Below are 18,359 nucleotides of genomic sequence, written 5' to 3' on the forward strand. Positions count from 1 at the left end.
TGGGTCCGTGTGAGTCCAGGGCCTCAGTGTCCCTCACAGTGCCACACTGCCTCTCAGTATGTGCATTTGCTCCTTCATTCACTCCCACACCCGATAGGTATTTACTGAGCGTTTCTAAACTCTGCAACACCTGCTGTAGGCTCCGGGGACGCTCCGCAGCCAACGAGGTAGATAGAGGTCTCTGCCCTCGGGAAGCTGGGGGTCCGGATGGGAGATCAGTGTAGGCAGCACCCAGAAGGGCCCGCTTCAGACAGAGGCCAGGCGGGCGGGGAACTGGGAGCTGGGGTGGGGGAGCACGGTCTCGCAGAGCCGCCACTGTGTGCGCTGGGGTCTTGAAGATGCCAGCTGGGCCGGGAGCATCCCAGATGGAACCGAAGGCCGCACAGGCCACACCGACTCCTTCCTGGAGCTGTGGGGGCCGGCGAGCCCTCTTTCTGCTCTAGGATTTGTGGGCGGGCGTGGTAATGGGACATCTGTAACCGACCCGGGTCCCCCCAACAGGCCCTTTATTGGAGCCCATTCTTGGGCAGTTGGGCTCTCCGAGGGGAGCCATTCAGAGGCAGGGCCCGGCACAGCGGGGGCGACAGGGGCCGGCCCAGGCGCTGGCCAGCACAAAGGAGAGCCCCGGAGGCATCTGCATGTGAAAGGCAGGTGGGCATTTACTGCATCCTGTCTCAGGCCACTAAAGCACATCTGCCGGGCCCCGCTGGGTCCAGCCTTTTTGTGGCCGGCGGAAGAAAGTGGACCTCGGCGCAGGGCAGCTTCATAAAGCAATTCCCACCCAGGACCGCCGGGCCCACAACCCATCCTTCCAAGTGGGGCCTCTCAAGCCCCCCGGGTGCACCGGAAGCGACCCTGTTAAAACTCAGGCGCCTCCCAGCAGGTTCTGGAGCCGCGAGGGACTGGGCCAAGGGAGCCTTGTCCGAAGTCGCCACCCTGCAGACAATAGACTGACCCCTCCTCGATGCCGGGCCACCCCGGCAGCGTCCGGCCGTAGGAGTGGCAATAATAATCGCTAGGGACCAGGGGACAGCCGGGAGCCTCACCTTGCTGCCTCAAGGTGCTTGGGCCCAGTCGTGGCCCAGCACCTGCCAGGGGAGGCCCTTTCGGGATGTCAGAGGGGGCGGCCACTTGTTTGAGCTTGTTTAAGCCGACAGGAGCCACTCTGTCTTCAGAGATGGCGCCAGGAGAACACGACACCCTCTCCTGGGCTGTGTTCTGTCTGGTTTTGTAACTTTTACAGTGTTAGCTTCAAAAGTCGTAAGTAGCCCCCTCCTCGCGAACAGTCCCGCAGGTACGTGACTGTATGGAGTAAAAAGTCCAAACCCTCGTCACCGGCCCTGGCCCACGCGTTCCCCCACGGTGACACTGTGCTTCCTCCCACACTCCTTCCTCTGTGTTTCCCCACAAGCACAGAGGACTTGAAGACACAGTGCCCCCCTTTCCTGACATCACACCGTCCTTGCCCCCTGCCCCACACTCCTCCCTCATCCACCCAGTTCTCATGGCTCACTGGAGGCTGAGTCCCTGCAGGTCCCGAGCTGGGGCATTCCGACCCTTATGTAGCCTCAGGGCACTTATCCCCCAAATGAAACCCAGGGTGGAACCCCCCCCCAAATTAAAAAAAAAAAAAAGAACAGTGTTTGACAAGTGTATATTTTCTCCGTTCAAATCTACAAATGATTATGAAGCCAGTCAGTGATCACGGTCAAAGTGTTTTGATGAATAACAATATTGAAGTCTGGGCCAGCTGACGGCTCAATGGTTCATAGGTTTATAATTTCATATGTGTGGCTGGGAACAAGCTGCTTGTCCGTCAGGAGAGGAGGAGGGAAGAAATCAGTTTACCCAGACGGGAGTACTCTGTAGCTATTCAAAAAGATCGGGGTAGGGACGCCTGGGGGGCTCAGTCAGTTAAGCGTCTGCCTTCAGCTCGGGTCATGATCTCGTGGTTCCTGAGTTCAAGCCCCACATCGGGCTCTGCGCTGACAGCGTGGAGTCTGCTTGGGATTCTCTCTCTCCCCTGTGTCTCTGCCCCTACCCTGCTTGCGTGCTCTCTCTCAAAATAAATAAACAGACTTAAAAAAAATAAAAACAAAAAAGAATCGTGCACGCTGACCCACATGGAGGGAAACTGAGGGATGCTGGATGGGTGTGTGAGACCATACCGGACAAGAGCTGTTTCTCGGTTTCTGATCTCAGCATGGGTGCACAGGGCCACCACGTGGAAATCAAGCGTAGCCAGGCTGCTGGTTCTGGAACAGAGTTAATGGTGTATCCCACCCGTGCTGCCTCTGGTAGGAAGCCCCTGCAGATTAGGGGGTCACTGAGGCATGGGTTACTCAGGGGGCTCACAAAAGGAGTCCGTACGCCTCCCCCAGCACCCCGAGGACGTACGGGGAAGCCATATGGGCAAACCCTGCCTGATCCCTGCCCGCAGTGGGGTTCAGGGCGATTTCCCATGACCGTGGGGCTGGCGGGATGCTGCCCACGTATAGAGGAGGACCCAGAGACGCAACCTTGCTTAAAGATGCCTCATGAGGAAGAGTGCGGCCCGTGCTGTCCTCAGGGCAAGCTCTGCCTCTTACCTGTCACCTGAAAAAAGGCAGGGATACCTGGGTGGCTCAGCAGATTAAGCATCGATTTCGGCTCAGGTCGTGATCCCAGGGTCGTGAGTTTGAGCTCCACGTCAGGCTCAGCGCTGACGGTGCGGACCCTGCTTGGAATTCTTTCTCTCTCCCATTCTCTCTGTGCCCCTCCCTCGCTCGCTTTCTCTCACTGTGTCTCAAAATACATAAATAAATTTTAAAAGATTTCTTTTTTTATTATTTTATTTTTTATTGTTATTTTTAATAAATTTTTAACGTTTATTTATTATTGAGAGACAGAGCATGAGCAGGGGAGGGGCAGAGAGAGACAGAGAGGGAGACACAGAATCCAAAGCAGGCTCCAGGCTCCGAGCTGTCAGCACAGAGCCTGACATGTGGCTCGAACCCACAAACCGCGAGATCATGACCTGAGCTGAAGTTGGCCGTTCAGCCGACTGAGCCACCCGGGCGCTCCCAGATTTCTTTTTTTTAAAGGTAGGTGTCAGCTTTTGTGGGTGAGAGCCTGGGTTTTGAGTCCCGACTCTGTCCTGTGATTGTGATGTGGTCTTGGGCAGGTTTTATAGCCTTTTTGTGCCTCAGTTTCCCACCTGTGTCATGGGGGGGTGTAAGTTAAGTGAGGTGTTTTCTCTTAACCACCATTTTGCTTGTCCCACATCTAGAAGCTAAAGGAGTATGTTGTTGCTTGAAGGATCAGACGGTGGTCAGGAGGTGGTTACTTAGCAAATAAGTCCTTGAGTTGTTGAACTTGGTGCTGATTTCAACACGAAATCATTCAGCTCTGCCCAAGCTGCTGTATTTTTCACATTTGTATACATTCTCGTGAGGCCAGTTCATACTAAAGGGTTGTCGGCCCCTCCGAACCCCAGGTCCTCATCTGTGAATGGGGATATCGACCGATCTCTCAGACTGTCTTGAGAATTCAGTGTGAGCCTGTGGACGATGCACTGGGTGGCTGGGAGAGGTGCTGGAGGCCAGTCACCGGGAGCTTTGGCAGCTGCTGTCAGGGTTCCCTTTGTCCCAGGTGCCCCAGGATTGTTCATCAGGACGGTCAGCCCTGGATTTTTGCCCCAGCCTCCCTTTGCTGGGTTGAACTTTACACTCTTTCTTAATGGTGCTCTCTGGGCTCCCTCACCTCCTGGCCCTTTCTGGCCCTGGTTCACTGGGCATCAGGCTTCCCCCCAGACTGCCTGCTTCGAGGGCCCAGATGTCCCCAGCCTGGGCTTGCCAGGGATGTGGTTGGTGCTGTCACTACCCATGTCTTCACTGGTATTCATTTTTTGTAATATGCCACGTGCTTCTGATATGGTTGTTATTTTATTTTATTTTATTTTATTTCATTTCATTTTTTGGGGGGGTGGGGCAGGCAAGCCAGGGAGAAGGGGGGGGGAGAGAGAGAGAGAGAGAGAGAGAGAGAGAGAGAGATTGAGAATCCCAAGTAGGCTCTACACTGAGCCCGATGTGGGGCTCAGTCTCTCACAACCATGAGATCATGACCTGAGCCCAAATCAAGAGTCAGTGTTTAACCAACTGAGCTACCCAGACGCTCAGTTATGTGGCTTTTCAATATAGTCTTCATGATAGCCCCATCAGTAGCTACCGTTAGTGTCCCATTTTATAGATGTGGAAACTGAGGTTGGAGAGGGTCGGGTCACAAGCCTCAGCCACACATTCAGAGGTGTGGGCAGTAGGTGTGTTGCTTTCTGAGTCAGGCTGCCACCCCCTGCCACCTGATCTCGGGAGCCTCTGTCGGCTGCAGCTCCTGGCCCGGACCAGCCTCTGATGGTGCTCGGGGAGGACTGGCTGGCAACTGGCTCTCCAAGGTTGGGAACGGTCCAAAGATACCTTGTGTCCCTCTGCACCTCAGTCTCCCATTTGGTGAAATGAGCCGTTGGTCGAACGCTATGCAAGGTCTCCTCTGGCTTCTGGATTCCCTGGCCCTTGATTCTAAGTTGTGTTTATTAATAAATAGTAAATCGATGCCTGTGGGCTCAACACGTCCCTTTGGTCTGAGCTCCGAGGCTCGGGCGGGTCAGAGGGAACATGCTGGATGGCAGTCCCAGGCACGGGGAAGGCAAACCTCGCGTTTCACAAGGGCTCTGGCTTTGGAGCCTGCCCGGTGTCTGACCTCCTTGCTGTTCCCTGAGGTCACTGGCCGGCTGGTCCCGACTGAGAGGCCCAGCCATGGCCCGGCTGTGTGCGTCACCACGTCCCTTGTTCTCTCTCTTCTCTCCGTCCAGACTTTGGACTCTGTTTCTTGCCTGGACTCTGACGACACAGTGATGTGCATCGCTGCCCACAGAATGTCGGATGGAGACTAGGGAGGGACTTGAGGGCAGGGGAACAGCTGGCTGTCAGCCTAGCCAAAAGGTCTGCCCTGCTGGGTCGGTGGAAGGAAAGGGGAGGTACAGCGGGTCCAGCCTGAACTACTGGCAAAGGCTGTTACTGGTGCCCCTTGGTGTTTCTAGCCCGATGGTCACACCATCATGTGGGACGGCTCACGGCGTGCCCGGTGCTGGAGAGCAGAAGACCAGGCACCTGTTACCCCATTTCATGGCTGGGATTCAGGGACCCCAAGAGTCTGGCCTTTGGATGCCTCCTGGCCAAGGGCATTTGCAAGGCGCAAGTGCAGGACCCCAGCTGGGAAGCCAGACCCGATTCTCATGGGCCCAAAGCCCTTCCGCTGCTGCTCTGGCCACCGGGCGGCTCCCTGACCCCAGCTGATGCCCATCATTGGCGCCCTCAGGGAGCTGGGCTGGTCCCCTCCCTGAATCAACACGGGCACCTCTTGGTATGCACGAATGACTGGGTTTTTCTACAGCAAAACTGTTCCTCTTCCACTCCTGGGCTCCTGTTTGACCTTCTATTTTTAAGAATTGGGTTCTTAGGGGCGCCTGGGTGGCTCAGTCGGTTAAGCGTCCGACTCTTGGTCTCGGCTCAGGCCGTGACCTCTCGGTTTGTGCGTTTGAGCCCCGTGTCGGGCCCTGAGCTGACAGCGCAGAGCCTGCTTGGGATTCTCTCTATCCCTCTCTCTCTCTGTCCCTCCCCTGCTCTCTCTCTCTCTCTCTCAAAATAAATACATAAACTTAAAAAAAAATAAAAGATTGTGTTCTTAGAGCAAGTAAGTACTTCGTAGGATTCAGTTCTTCCAAATGTGTGTTCTCAAGCGCTGTGGCTTTCCAAGAGACAAGCAGCCAAAGGTGTCAGAGTCAGAGAGCGCTGGCACCACCACAGGGCCCTGCTGCCTATGCGTCTTGGTGCCCGTAGGGCAGCCGAGACCGATGTTCGCCGCCGGCGGCCTTGGCCGGGTGCTGACGCCCGAGTTTCGGTTCGTAACAGCCCCCTGAGGTGTCGTGAAGGTCCTTTTCCTCTCTGGGGGAGACCGAGGCATAGTTTTATCTCTCTGCCGCTGTCCCCCTTTAGTAGTAACAGGGACCTTCCACTCCACCAGAGAACGTCTTAGTTGTGGCCCCTGGGGCAAAGCAGGCCGCCGAAAGGGGGTGGGGGACGTCCCTCCCCGCCCCTCACCTTCCCCTCCCCTCCTGGTGTGTTTTTCTGGCATCCCTCGGAGAAGGTTCCAGGCTCCAGCCGGGAGGCCACAACTCCAGCCCAGCCCGCGGGCCTCCTGCAGCTCTTGGGGGACCAGCCCAGGGATGAAACAGGATCAAGGAAAAGCACACTCAGCTTTCTCTCCACGGGGAGAAGTCACCCACCCCCTCTGCGTGCTAATCTCATTTGTCGCTGGAAGTTTGACCTGCCAGCCGGGAACCACCCAGGAGCCCACTCGGGGCTCAGGGCCTCCTCCCCACACCGGCCCGGAGAGGTCTCTCCTCGGGGGGGCAGGGGCGCGCGGCGATTTGGAGTCTGGTCGGCCTCGCCTCCCAGACCCTCCGCACCCTCCGACTCAGAGGCCCCAGGTGGGTGCAGGTGGTGGGGGCAGGGGTGGGGTGGGGGCAGGGGTGGGGTGGGGGTGGGGGGGTCCCGGCTGCCGCTGCTTGCTGACAAGGTGGCCGGGGTGAGGGGGGCGAGTGCCCCTGTGTACTCTGAGACATTAGGGCGGGTAGAGGGGGAGTGAATAAGGCCGGGGCAGCCTGTCCACAGGTCACTGGCAGGTGTTTGCAGCTGGCACGTAGTGAGCACTTACTGTGTGCCAGGCCTCTGCAGGCACATTACAGGTTTCGCTGGAGCCTCATAATGGGAGGCAGGTGCTATTATCATCCCCGTTTTACAGAAGAGGAAACTGAGTCACAGAAGGAATGGCGCGCTGAAGGTCCCACAGCCACTGGGTGGCAGAGCTGGGACCCCGGCCACGGTCATCAGCCTCTGAGGTGCGTCCTTGTCACCACGTGGCCACCGGGCCCGCCGCCTGGCAGTAGAAGTACTTTCTGGCACGTGTGTGCCACAGCAACTCACTCCAGCCCCTTGCACGTAGGCCCAGCCTCCTGTTTACCTGTCTGGATGCATCCAGCTCCACTGTGCTTTCTCCTCTGGAATCCTCTAGAAACCTTGCACCAGAGACAGACGCTGGAGCAGCGGTTGAGCAGTGGGGAAGCAGTACTGCCCGTGGGTGGGCTTAGCTGTGAGCATGGGGTTTCTTCCTGAGGTTCCCTGGGTACTGGAGCAATGTGGTTCCATTCCCCGGTGGGCCCGTCGGATCTGGAATTTGGGTTATTTAGGTGCCCCCCACAGATAGGCATTGCCAGGCTCCGAGGGCTGTGAAAGCAGAGCCGAAGTGGGGCTCTGCCTGGGCGGGCATGGGATGGGGTCTGGGGGGCTTCCTGGAGGAAGGGAGACATGAACCAGGCCTTGAAGGCCGAGTGAGATTTGGCTGCAGAGGAGGATGCGGCAGACTCTGGGTGGCTTACGGTCTCCCTGGGTCACACGAAGGTGACAGCTTCCTGAGGGCCAGAGGGGAGGGGTGGAGGGAGGAGGGAGGACGGGCCCAGTTGGGAGAGTCTTGTCTGGGGCAGCAGCCTCCTTGCCCCCTGTGTGGTCTCCCCTCCCAGCCCCGCTGTGGCAAGCCGGAGAGGGCAGCGGGCTGGGGAGCTCTGCCAAGGTCGGTCGGGATGGCCAGGAATCGCCCCAGCGCTCTACTTGCTACCGAACGATAATGAGAGGGTTTCCATTATTTTCGGGTGAGCGCCCCTGGCAGATGCCGACAGCCAGCAGATGTGTGAGGTCCGAGGTGATTTGCAAGGGACCAGTTCATGTGATGCACAGTAATTGCACCAGGCGACGTTGTCACTCAGAGGCTTGTCCTGGCCTGCCGGGATGAGGTAAAGGTCAGTTCAAAGATCTGGTGTGGCTGCCGGAAGTGGGGCAAGTCCCACTCTTGTGCGACTCCCGGGGAGGGGGCAGCAGGGTGAGGTGGTGGCCGAGGTCTCAGAAAGGCGGTCTGGCTGGAGCCGCACCCTGGGATGCCAGGGTCCTGCAGTAGGACCCCCGTTCTAGGGGTTCTTGGGTTTTGGGGGTGGGGATAACTCCTGGAGCCGTGCCCAGCCTGCGGCTGAAATCCTGTGGCTTTGCTTTCCTGAGCTGAAGGCCTGAAGCCATGCCTGCCTGGGGCTTTCCCCACATTCGGAATTCTTGTGTTCCAGGCCTCGTGAGGCCAAATCTGTGACATCTGGCAAGGATGGCAAGGACCCTTCCCCACCAAGAGATGCTGAGGGTTTGGGTCGTGGGCTATCTTAGTCTGTTTGTACCGACACATCGAAAAACCAGACAGATGTTTGCTGGGAAGTCCGGGATCTCGTGCCTGCAGCATCGGTTTCTGGTGACACTTCTCGTCCTGGCTTCTTGGTGGCACAGAGAGAGAGGGCTCTGGTGTGTCTGCTAAGGACACGGGTCCTGTCCTGTCACAGGACAGGTGTGACACAGCGTCAGGACAAGTGTCCTGCCACACTTGTGGCCTCATTATGTCCTGAGGGCTTCAACATAGGAATTTGCAAGGTGGGGGACACAACTCAGCCCGTAGCATTGGCCGTCCAGGGCCTTTCCTTCCGCGCTGATCCATCATGCTGCACTTTCTGTCCCCCGTGCCCCACGCGTGCACCTGGGCTGCTGGGTCTCGCCTGGGCACGGCCCTTCCCTGACTGGAAAAGCACAGGCCTGCACACGCCACCCCTGTGTAGTCGGTTGATAGCTTGCGGGCTCTGCTACTTAGAAGCTGCATGACTTTATAGGTCTGCCTCTTGGAGCCTCTGTTTTTCTCATCTCTGGAATGGGGACGATGGTTTCGGTCTCTCGGCTCGTTACTTAGCTCGTTCCTGGCCCAGGGGGTGCGTGTAGGGAATACAGACTGCGTGGCTTTGGACGAAATCAGATCACAGGTATTGAGCCCCGAGGCAGGGCTCACTGTAGTAATTTGTATTCATACTTTACTGTTCTAAGGACACACATTTCTATTATCTGCAGTGATTACAAGAAATGGAGACGGGATCTGGGACTCTTCTCAAATGGTCAGAAAGGGGGACGAACAGACCCACAGGGAAGGGATTTCCCAAACCTTTTACAGTAGGTTTTTCGGGACTGATCTAATCCTAAGACGAGTACTTTGATTTTAAAGCATGTGGTTGTTTTTTTTTTTTTTTTAAGTTTATTTATTTATTTTGAGAGAGAGTGTCCAAGGGAGGGGCAGAGAGAGAGGGAGAGAGAGAATCCCAAGCAGGCACCTCGCATTGTCAGTGTGGAGCCTGACATGGGGCTCGAACCCACAAACCTCGAGATCGTGACCTGAGCCGACACCATGAGTCAGATGCTTCACCGACTGAGCCACCCAGGCGCCCCTAACGCACATTTTATGAACTCAGGTTGGGATTTCAAAGGGGACCTGTGGCCGTGGCCAAAGTGTCCCGAAGTCAGTTCTGTTATTTGCTCATTTGTCATCGGCGTCTGAAGTTGCACTCTGAATAGCAGATGTGAGGCTCAGTCATCTCACTGTCACGCCGATTGTTCACTGTTCTGAGAAGGTCACATCATCATTCATTAGCACTAATTAGTCCCCCGACACCCCTGCACCTCTTCCCTCAACTGCTCCATTAACTTGGGTGCGAATCACACGTTCCAGGCGCCAATCAACGAAGATCTGTCCATAATGCACAAGGTGATGCTATTAGTTACAATATATTAACTGCCTAATTTAAAAATACAAAAGCTATCTTTATGAAGGGCAATTAACCACTAACGTGATTGATAATTCATAACACTCTAATTAGGAAAGACAAATATTAAGAAAGGACTGAGCCACCTGGGCTGTTGATTGAGACACTGTTAGCCTCTCGGTGTGTGTTCACTCTGTTATTGGTAGATCTACGGATTTCTTGCCAAGTGGCACCTGTCAGCCCCAGTGCACGGAGGGTCAGGAGGCTGATCTTAATGTGGGAACACGTGTTCTCCCCGCTGAATCCTGCCTGTTGCCAGCGGGGCTTGTGAGGGAGCTGGAGGTTCAGGACACCCTTGGGGGGAGAACGGACCAGATGTCATTCCTGGTCTCATGGTGGCACGCAGGTCTGGGAGAGAGACAGTAAGCAAAGATATAAATCGGATGATTGGCGATGCTGGCTAGTGTTATAAAGAAAGAAAAATACAGAGAGGTAGTACGAGGGCAGCGTCGCACAGGGTGGAGAAGAGGACGCTGGACAGACATACCACCTTTCCCCCAGTTCTGTCATCGCTAAGGAGTGTTGGCATTTGGAGCTCCCTCCACCCCAGGATGGAGTAGATTGCCTGAGGCATCCCTACCCGCTCAGTGAGCCTCCTTCCCGGCTTCATTTTCTGCCTCAGCTTCCATCTACCCAAGGCTGCTAGAAGATTCTGACACCTGACCGGGTCCCGGGAGGGCAGGGCCTGCCCCGCACCTGCTCCTCCCTCCCTGTGCTCCGCCCACCCTTCCCTGGCCTTCTTGTCTGTGCTGCAAGAGATTCTCGTTGCACCTGGCTCTTCTGGGAAGTCTTCTCTGAGACCCCATCCTGGGATGAGACCTTTCTGTCCTCTGGAGCCCCTTTGGCTTTGTAGGCCACCGTGGATGTGCTTCCTGTTCCTGACTCCACATCAGTTGCAGGATCTGCTTTGGGGTCAAGTAGGAATGAGCCCGCGTCCCTAGAGTCTCAGATCCAGGAGGAGGAGCAGAAAGTCCTTGAACTTTCTGAGACTCAAATGTCCTTAGTCATCAAGCAGGATAAAAAGTGTCACTGCTAGGGTTGGGGCACAGTAGCACTTTTGGTTGGGTCTCACTTATTTGCCCGAATGGAGATTGAGTTCAAGTGCGTAGTTCTGAGTAACTGGGTCCAATCTGTGTGTTTACTTCTGCACACGGGGCCGTCCCTCTCGTACATGAATATCTATGTCTAAATAACAAATGTTACGTACTTAACACTGGATTAAATGTATTATTTATAGTACAAAAAACTGTAAAACTTGAAAGCGTGGCTGAAAAGTAAAGATGAGTTCCTGCATGTTTGGAGACCACTGACGTGCGTGTGTCCGGAGATCTGTCTGCGAACAGTGCTGGGTGACGATTAGCGTACCTGGTTAACTTTACTAGGGGTTTCCCGGGGCTCCCGACTTGTGGCCTGGTGTCTTTTCCACGATCCCACGGTGCCGAGTAGGACTGCTCCTTTGTCCCGGCCACGGCTTGTCCAGAGAGGGCTGTGTGTTCTGGGTCAGGGCCCGTGTGGACTTCCCCCCCTCCCACTGGACCCCTGGCTCGTGGGCTCAGCCATGCCAGCCTCCTTTCCTTCCCTGTGCCGGGCGCCCTGTGCCCTGTTCTCCCTTCAAGCCTCAGCTCCCGAGCAGTCTCCCCACCCACTCTGGTCCCCATCTGTCTCTTCATCCCGTCCAGTCCTTCAGAGCACCTCTCTGTTCGCAAATCACAAATTCGCCTTCCTTTGCAAAGTTTCCCTCCCGCCCACCGGATTGTGGCTCCAGGGGAGTGGGGAGCCTGTCTGCGGTCAAGGTTACGGTTCGGTGCCCTGGCCCAGCCAGGCCACTTAGTAGGTGCTCAGTAACCTGTGGGAGGTTGCGTGTTATTGCCTGTGGGGCCTCTTTACGCATCTACGCTGTGGCTTTGCGTTCTGAGAGCCTGCCCAAGTGCAGCCAAGATGTAGCAGGTGCCCTGTGAGAGAAGGAATGTGGGTGCTGCTGACCTTTCACAGCACCTCAGGGTCATGTCAGGTTAACGCTGGGCCTGCAGGGGATCCCCGTGTCCTGCCTGTCTACCCGGGATCGCCCTGGGTGACAGGGCACCTCAGTGATCGCCTCAGTGACACCACTGAGAAGACACAGCCGAGCTTGGTCCCTCAGCCTTCGCACTTTAGGGGAAATATGGATCCCGAGTGACTTAGGCACACGCAGCTCACATGACAAGTGGAATTGCTAACCATGGAATGGTATAGAGAAGTTGCTGCGGACATTCATAGGTGATCTCCAGCCGGGCCGAGTGGGACCGGACGGTGGCGGGGGATCTCCAGGGGGTCTTAGAAGGTGGGAGAATTGGCACGTGTAGAGAGGCAACGTGTCTCAGGCAGAAGGAGAGGAGGAAAGGTGTCCCAGGTGAAGGGTGTAGAGATGTGTCTCAGATGAAGAGGTGGGGACGTGGCCCAAGCAGAGGGAGTGGGACATGTCCCAGGTGGAGGGGGTAGGGACGTGTCCTGGGCACCAAGCTCAGTGAGGATGGAAAGGAGGGTTGTGGGGCCTGTCGGGGCTCCCTGGAAAGGGTCAGCCCTAGTTCGGCATCCCCGTCCTGACCCCAGGTCAGCCGAGGCCCATCTCTGGGAGCCACAGTGGCCTGGCCTGCGGGGAGGGTCCTGACTGCCCTTGGGAAGCGCCCATCTGGCTTCCTCCTCAGAGGCCGCAGGCTCTGAGGGCCGACAGCACCCTCTGCCTGTCCTGTTCCCACTTCCAGACTGAAGCGGTCCCAGCTGAAGGTGAGGTTCTGCACCAACGAGTCACAGAAGTCCCGGGGGGACCTGGTGGGACTCCTGCGGCACATGGGCTTCGACATCTCTGAGGGCGAGGTGACCGCCCCGGCCCCGGCCACCTGCCTGATCCTGAAGGAGCGAGGCCTGCGGCCACACCTGCTCATCCATGACGGTAGGCCTGCTGGGCCTGGGCCTGGGCCTGGGGCTGGTGGGGGTGGGGGAGGGTGTCCCTCTCCCCTGGGCCAAAGTCCTGGGAAGGACACGGAGAAATTTGGCTCCTGCTGGGGCCTGTGAGATGGAAGCTGAGTGGGCTTCCTGCTGGGGACCAGGCCCCTTCTATCCCCAGCCAAATAGCAGACGATGAGGCACGTTCCAGATGCCTCAGGAACATCCTGAGCCTGCTCTCTTTGATCTAGAAGGGACCGAGGGGGCAGGGAATTGTCACGGGGCAAAGTTCTAGCTTCTAGGGTTGGTGGGGGTGGGGAGAATGAGGGCTAGATTGAAGCCCACAGGTTTCTGTCTGCTACCACCCCCTCCTCCCTCCCTGCCTCCCCTGCTCCCCCTACCCACCCCCCACCCCCCACCCCAAGCTTAAGCTCTGTTGGTGAAAAACAGCCCTGCTCTCTGGCAAATGGCACAAGGTTTACATCCCGATCTTAGTCTAAAGACAAGGAAAGAGCCCCTTTGACCCTCAGTGCAGAGTTCTTCTGGAAAGAAGTGGAAGGAGCAGTATTATCTGGTACCTTCTGAATATTTAAAAAGTGGAAACGTAAGCAGTGCTTCGGAATTCAGGACACTTTCCTGTCGATGCACCGAGCCCTCTTTCTTCCCTCACGCTTGGTATTTTTATTTACAAACCACTGGCAGAAGGATACTTCTCTGCCTCCCGGCAGGAGCGGGAGGGGGGGGGGAGTTTGAGGGTGCTCCCTGAAAGGCCCGAGTGTCAAATCCATAGCTCTGGTGCCAGTCAAGGGCAGTATGCCCAGGCTTTAGAAATCCTGTTTCTCAAAAATCCTTCCTCTGTGATCTGGGATCACGGCCAGCGTCTTTAGAACAGGTCCTCAAAGAGAAGGAAAAACTTAAGAGAGAAAATCCCTGCCCCTGGGGCAAAGGGAGGGTTGGGGGTGGAGTGAGCAGGGAGGGAGGGGGGAGGGTCAGCATCTGCCTCTTAAGGGCGCAGAAACAAGTGCATATTAGAGCTCGCGCTGGCTGGAGGGGCAGCCGGAGTGGCCTCTTGGGCTGCAGTCCTGCCTCTGTTTTCAGACCTGGAATCTTTTTCCAAGTTTTATTGTTGATGAATTCTCCCCCCCCAGCCCCACCCCCCGCCCCACCGCCCGCATATTATTATGACATTTTGAAACATACAGCGAAGCCGAAGGAATTTTAGTTGGGATATTTGTATGCTCGTCACCTTGACTTTACCAGTGACGTTTTTACTGTATTTTGTTCTTCATGCGTCTGCCCGTCCCTCCGTCCATCTTTTCATCTTATCTTTTTGATGCGTTTCAAGGTAAACGGCAGACATTGGTACACATCCCCAAAACTTCAGCACATCATTAACTAGGGTTCAACATCTGTTTATATTTCTTCCTTCTGATAGGAAATTTATGCACGGTGAGATGCAGACCTCTCTAGTGTACTTCTGAGTTTTCGCAGATGCGAGACCCTGTCACGATCAGGATCTAGAACTTAACCATCACCTTGAAAGTTCCCTCACGTGCTGCCCAGTCAGTGCCCATCCCCTCCTGCCTCGGGGGTACCTAGTGTTCTGGTTTTTTCCCTTCTGAATAGGTCTGCCTTGTCTAGAGTTTTATATAAATAGAATCATACAGCATCTAGTTGTGTTAGGGGTTCTTCAGGCCACACTCAGGCTTGATGATTTGCTAGAAGGACTCACAGGGCTCAGAAAAGCTGTCAGACTCAGTCACAGCTTCCCACAGTGAAAGAACACAGCGTGAACTCAGTAAGGGGAAGAGAGGTGTGGGTGAACTCTGGGAGAATCCAGGTGACCTTCCAGTGGTCCCCTCCCGTGGAGTTGCCCTGAGATGCACCTGATTCTCCCAGCAGAGATGTGTGACAGCACCTGTGACATGTTGTCACCCAGAGAAGCTGACTGCAGCCTTGTGCCCAGGGTTTCTATTAAGGGTCCCTCACGTGGGTCTGTAGCACCTGGGTGACTAACCCTGGCTGCTCAGTCTCCAACCCCCCCAGGGCCCCAGGCTTACAAAACACTCTTTTCTGGTGGAATATTCCAGGGGCTCAGAGGTGATCTCCCAGGTGCTGGTGGAGGGCCTGTCCTGAGGACAGCCTTTCTTTGGAATTTGCAGGATCCAAGCAGCCCAGGCCTGCTGGGTTTTTGTTTGTTTGCTTGTTTGTTTTTATTAAAAAAATTTTTTTTTTAACATTTCATTTATTTTTGGGAGAGAGAGAGAGAGACAGAGAGCAAGTGGGGGAGGGGCAGAGAGGGAGAGACAGAATCTGAAGCAGGATCCAGGCTCTGAGCTGTCAGCACAGAGCCTGATGCGGGGCTTGAACCCAAGACCCGTGAGAGCATGACCTGAGCTGAAGTCGGACGCTTAACAGGCTGAGCCACCCGGGCACCTCTTTGTTTTGTTTTGTTTTTTAAGTTTATTTCTTTTGAGAGAGAGAGAGAGAGAGAGAGACCAAGTGTGTGAGCAGGGGAGTGGCAGAGAGAGACACAGAGAGCGAGAGCGAGAGTGAGAGAGAGAGAGAGAGAGAGAGAGAATCCTAAACAGGCTCATGCTCAGCGCGGAGTCTGACACAGGGCTTGATGTCATGACCCTGGGATCGTGACCTGAGTGGAAATCAAGAGGCAGACACTTAACCAACTGAGCCGCCCAGGTGCCCTGCAACTTTCCCTGTTTGATGGAAAATTGGGGAGGGCAGAGAAGGTGAAGGAGGAAGAAGCTTTCCTCAGGGGATTGGAGAGCCAGGCCAGCAGGGGTGAGGCCTTCCTAAGGACGGGTGAGCTGGGCCAGCAGGGGTGAGCTTCTGCTCCTTCTTGTCAGCCTGTGTGTGTGTCCCAGCTCTGCTGTGTTCAGTGGCGTGGGGCTGGAATGCTCGATGGTTCCTAGAGTCTGGGTGCAGCAACAGCCACCCTCTAAAGGTTACCAGAAGCCGGATTTGACCCTACATCCGGGGATCTGTGTCTTCCAGGCAAATCTCTTCTCAGTTGCAGGCTGTGGGTTTCCTACCTGTGGTATTGAACTGGGTAGTCCCTGGGGTGATGCCAGTGTTGGGGCAGGGACCCCAAGGGCGGGCCCATCTTTCTCCTAACAAGCCCTAACTGTGGAACATTCCTTCATCTGTACAACGGGAGTAACAGCCCTTCCTGGTTCACCTCCCGTACAGCTGTAAGCGTCAGGAGGGACATTCGAGAAAGGGGCAGAGCCCACGTGGCAGGCAGAAGGGGTCCCTGGGAGGAGATGGGAGGTGGGCCACGTCACCCCAGGGCTTTATCCTTTTTTCTCTTTTCAGGAATCCGCTCAGAATTTGCCCAGATCGACACGTCCAACCCGAACTGTGTCGTAATAGCAGATGCAGGAGAAAGCTTTTCTTACCAAAACATGAATAAGGCCTTTCAGGTGCTCATGGAGCTGGACAATCCTGTGCTCATATCTCTGGGAAAAGGGTAAGTCAGCTTCAGGAAGAGCGTTTCTGGCTGCTTTGCATGCCGTTCTGTGGGCCTGTGCCTTAGAGAATCAGTAAATGGTGCAGAAAAGTGGGTGTGGCGTGGGCACAGGCTGCCTTCCGTTTCCCTCCCTGCTTTGTTTCTTTCTTGATTTCTTCCTTCCTTTCTTTTAATGATGTATGAGGAAAGTAGAATCGTCTGACTTCAGGAGCAGGTTGGTCAGGCTTCCATGCGGGCTCAGGGCTGGGAGAGGCTGGGGGAGGGGAGGGGAGGCTCACCGCGGACGGAAGCTCCATGGAGTCTCAGGGCACCAGTGCTGGCTGTCCCAAGGTTAGGTGCATTCGCACAGGGTACAGCACAAGGCATTGAAGGATTGTCTCCAGGGGACACGTGAGTAGGAAAGAAAAGGCTTGACGGCCCAGAGGAAAGCTCTGGGCCGGGCTCCACGTCTCGGGCTGCAGAGCATGACCTCTGTAAAGTTGTGATCTTATTACCAACATTTTTGTTGGAGCCTTTTTTTTTTTCAACGTTTATTTCTTTTTGGGACAGAGAGAGACAGAGCATGAACAGGGGAGGGGCAGAGAGAGAGGGAGACACAGAATCGGAAACAGGCTCCAGGCTCCGAGCCATCAGCCCAGAGCTCGATGCGCGGCTCGAACTCACGGACCGTGAGATCGTGACCTGGCTGAAGTCGGACGCTCAACCTACTGCGCCACCCAGGCGCCCCTTTTGTCGGAGCCTTTAGCACAGTCCTCACTATCTGTTTCTTTCTTTCTCTTTTTCTTTCTTTCTTTCTTTCTTTCTTTCTTTCTTTCTTTCTTTCTTTCAAGCATTTATTTTTGAGAGAGAGAAAGCAAGCTGGGAAGGGGCAGAGAGAGAGGGAGAGGAGAATCCCAAGGCACAGAGCCCGATGTGGGGCTCGAACCCACAAACCTCAAGATCATGACCGGAGCTGAAGTTGGACGTTCAACCGACTGAGCTGCCCAGGTGCCTCACGTCTCTTTCTTTTAAAAAACCACATTGGTTATTTTTATTAACATTTTTTACCACCAAGACAGCACAAGTTCATGGGAGGAAAACTAGAGCCTATGGATGAGCAAAAAGAAGAAAAGAGAAAGTACTTTCATTCCCCTGCCCAAGAAAACAGCTGTCAACATTTTGGTTTGTGTTCTTCCACGTGGTTTCCAGTGCAAACAGATCATTACAAATGGATGTACTCAGAGCATCGGTATCAAACCCGACCCAGCTTTGTCGCCCGGGTTCTATTCTTTGCCAGATAGTACTTTATGAGCAACTCTAAACTCAGTTAATAAATATCTCTATGGGGCGCCTGGGTGGCTCAGTCGGTTGAGTGTCCGACTTCGGCTCAGGTCACGATCTCGCGGTCCGTGAGTTCGAGCCCCGCGTCGGGCCCTGTGCTGACAGCTCAGAGCCCGGAGCCTGTTTCGGATTCTGTGTCTCCCTCTCTCTCTGCCCCTCCCCTGTTCATGCTCTGTCTCTCTCTGTCTCAAAAATAAATAAACATTAAAAAAAAATTTTCGTGCCCTCTCTCTCAAAATTAATAAATAAACTTCACGAAATAAAAGAAAAATCAGAAGATCTGACAGTACAGGGCCCCACATTCCTGAGCACACAGAAACTTAGTGGAGGCCACTGCCTCCATTAACTCTAGTTTACCGCAACCCCACCACGTCCTATTGTCCCGTTCACCACACTCAGTCACTTGCCACTTATCTTGTGCTGCTCGTTGTTTTTCTCATAGTAGAGAAGTATTTCTTCATGGCTGTGCCTCTGTCAATAAGGCAAACAAAAGAGATTTCGGGAAAGAAAAGAGAAGCTATATTTCTTTTAGGAGGTAAAAATATTCTCGTGTGTTTATCACACAAAATAAAATAATCCAGTATTAGGATTCTTCACAGAAACGAAACCAAGTGGATTTGGATACACACACACATGCACACACACACACACACACACCCCCATCCATATATGTGTGTGTGAAGAGAAATTGGTTATTGAGGCTAGGTAAGTCCAAAATCTGCAGGGCAGACTGGCCGCCTGCAGACCCAGTGAAGAGTTGTGGTCTCAGTCCAGAGGATGTGCCCGTGGGCAGCATCCTTCTTGCTCAGGGAGGTCAGACCCTGCTGTTCCGGCCTTCAACCGATTGGGTGAGGCCCACCACAC

General features: G+C 54.9%; 1 protein-coding gene across 4 annotated transcripts in view; it reads left to right on the forward strand.

Moving 5' to 3' along the window:
* The window catches only part of LHPP (phospholysine phosphohistidine inorganic pyrophosphate phosphatase), a 119,041-nt gene that overhangs the window by 5,696 nt on the left and 94,986 nt on the right, over positions 1-18,359 (forward strand). For 3 of the 4 annotated variants that reach the window (XM_047073574.1, XM_047073575.1, XM_047073577.1), the window contains exons 2-3: positions 12,508-12,695; positions 16,022-16,175. In XM_047073574.1, the coding sequence (XP_046929530.1) occupies positions 12,508-12,695; positions 16,022-16,175 (342 nt within the window). Of the gene's footprint in view, positions 1-12,507; positions 12,696-16,021; positions 16,176-17,229; positions 17,525-18,359 lie in introns of those variants that run through there. The other variant, XM_047073576.1, reaches the window with a different exon arrangement.

Source organism: Lynx rufus, unplaced genomic scaffold (assembly GCF_022079265.1).
Source record: "Lynx rufus isolate CCGP_SWC_20201006 ecotype Redwood Valley unplaced genomic scaffold, mLynRuf1.p SCAF_11, whole genome shotgun sequence".
Lineage (NCBI taxonomy): Eukaryota > Metazoa > Chordata > Mammalia > Carnivora > Felidae > Lynx > Lynx rufus.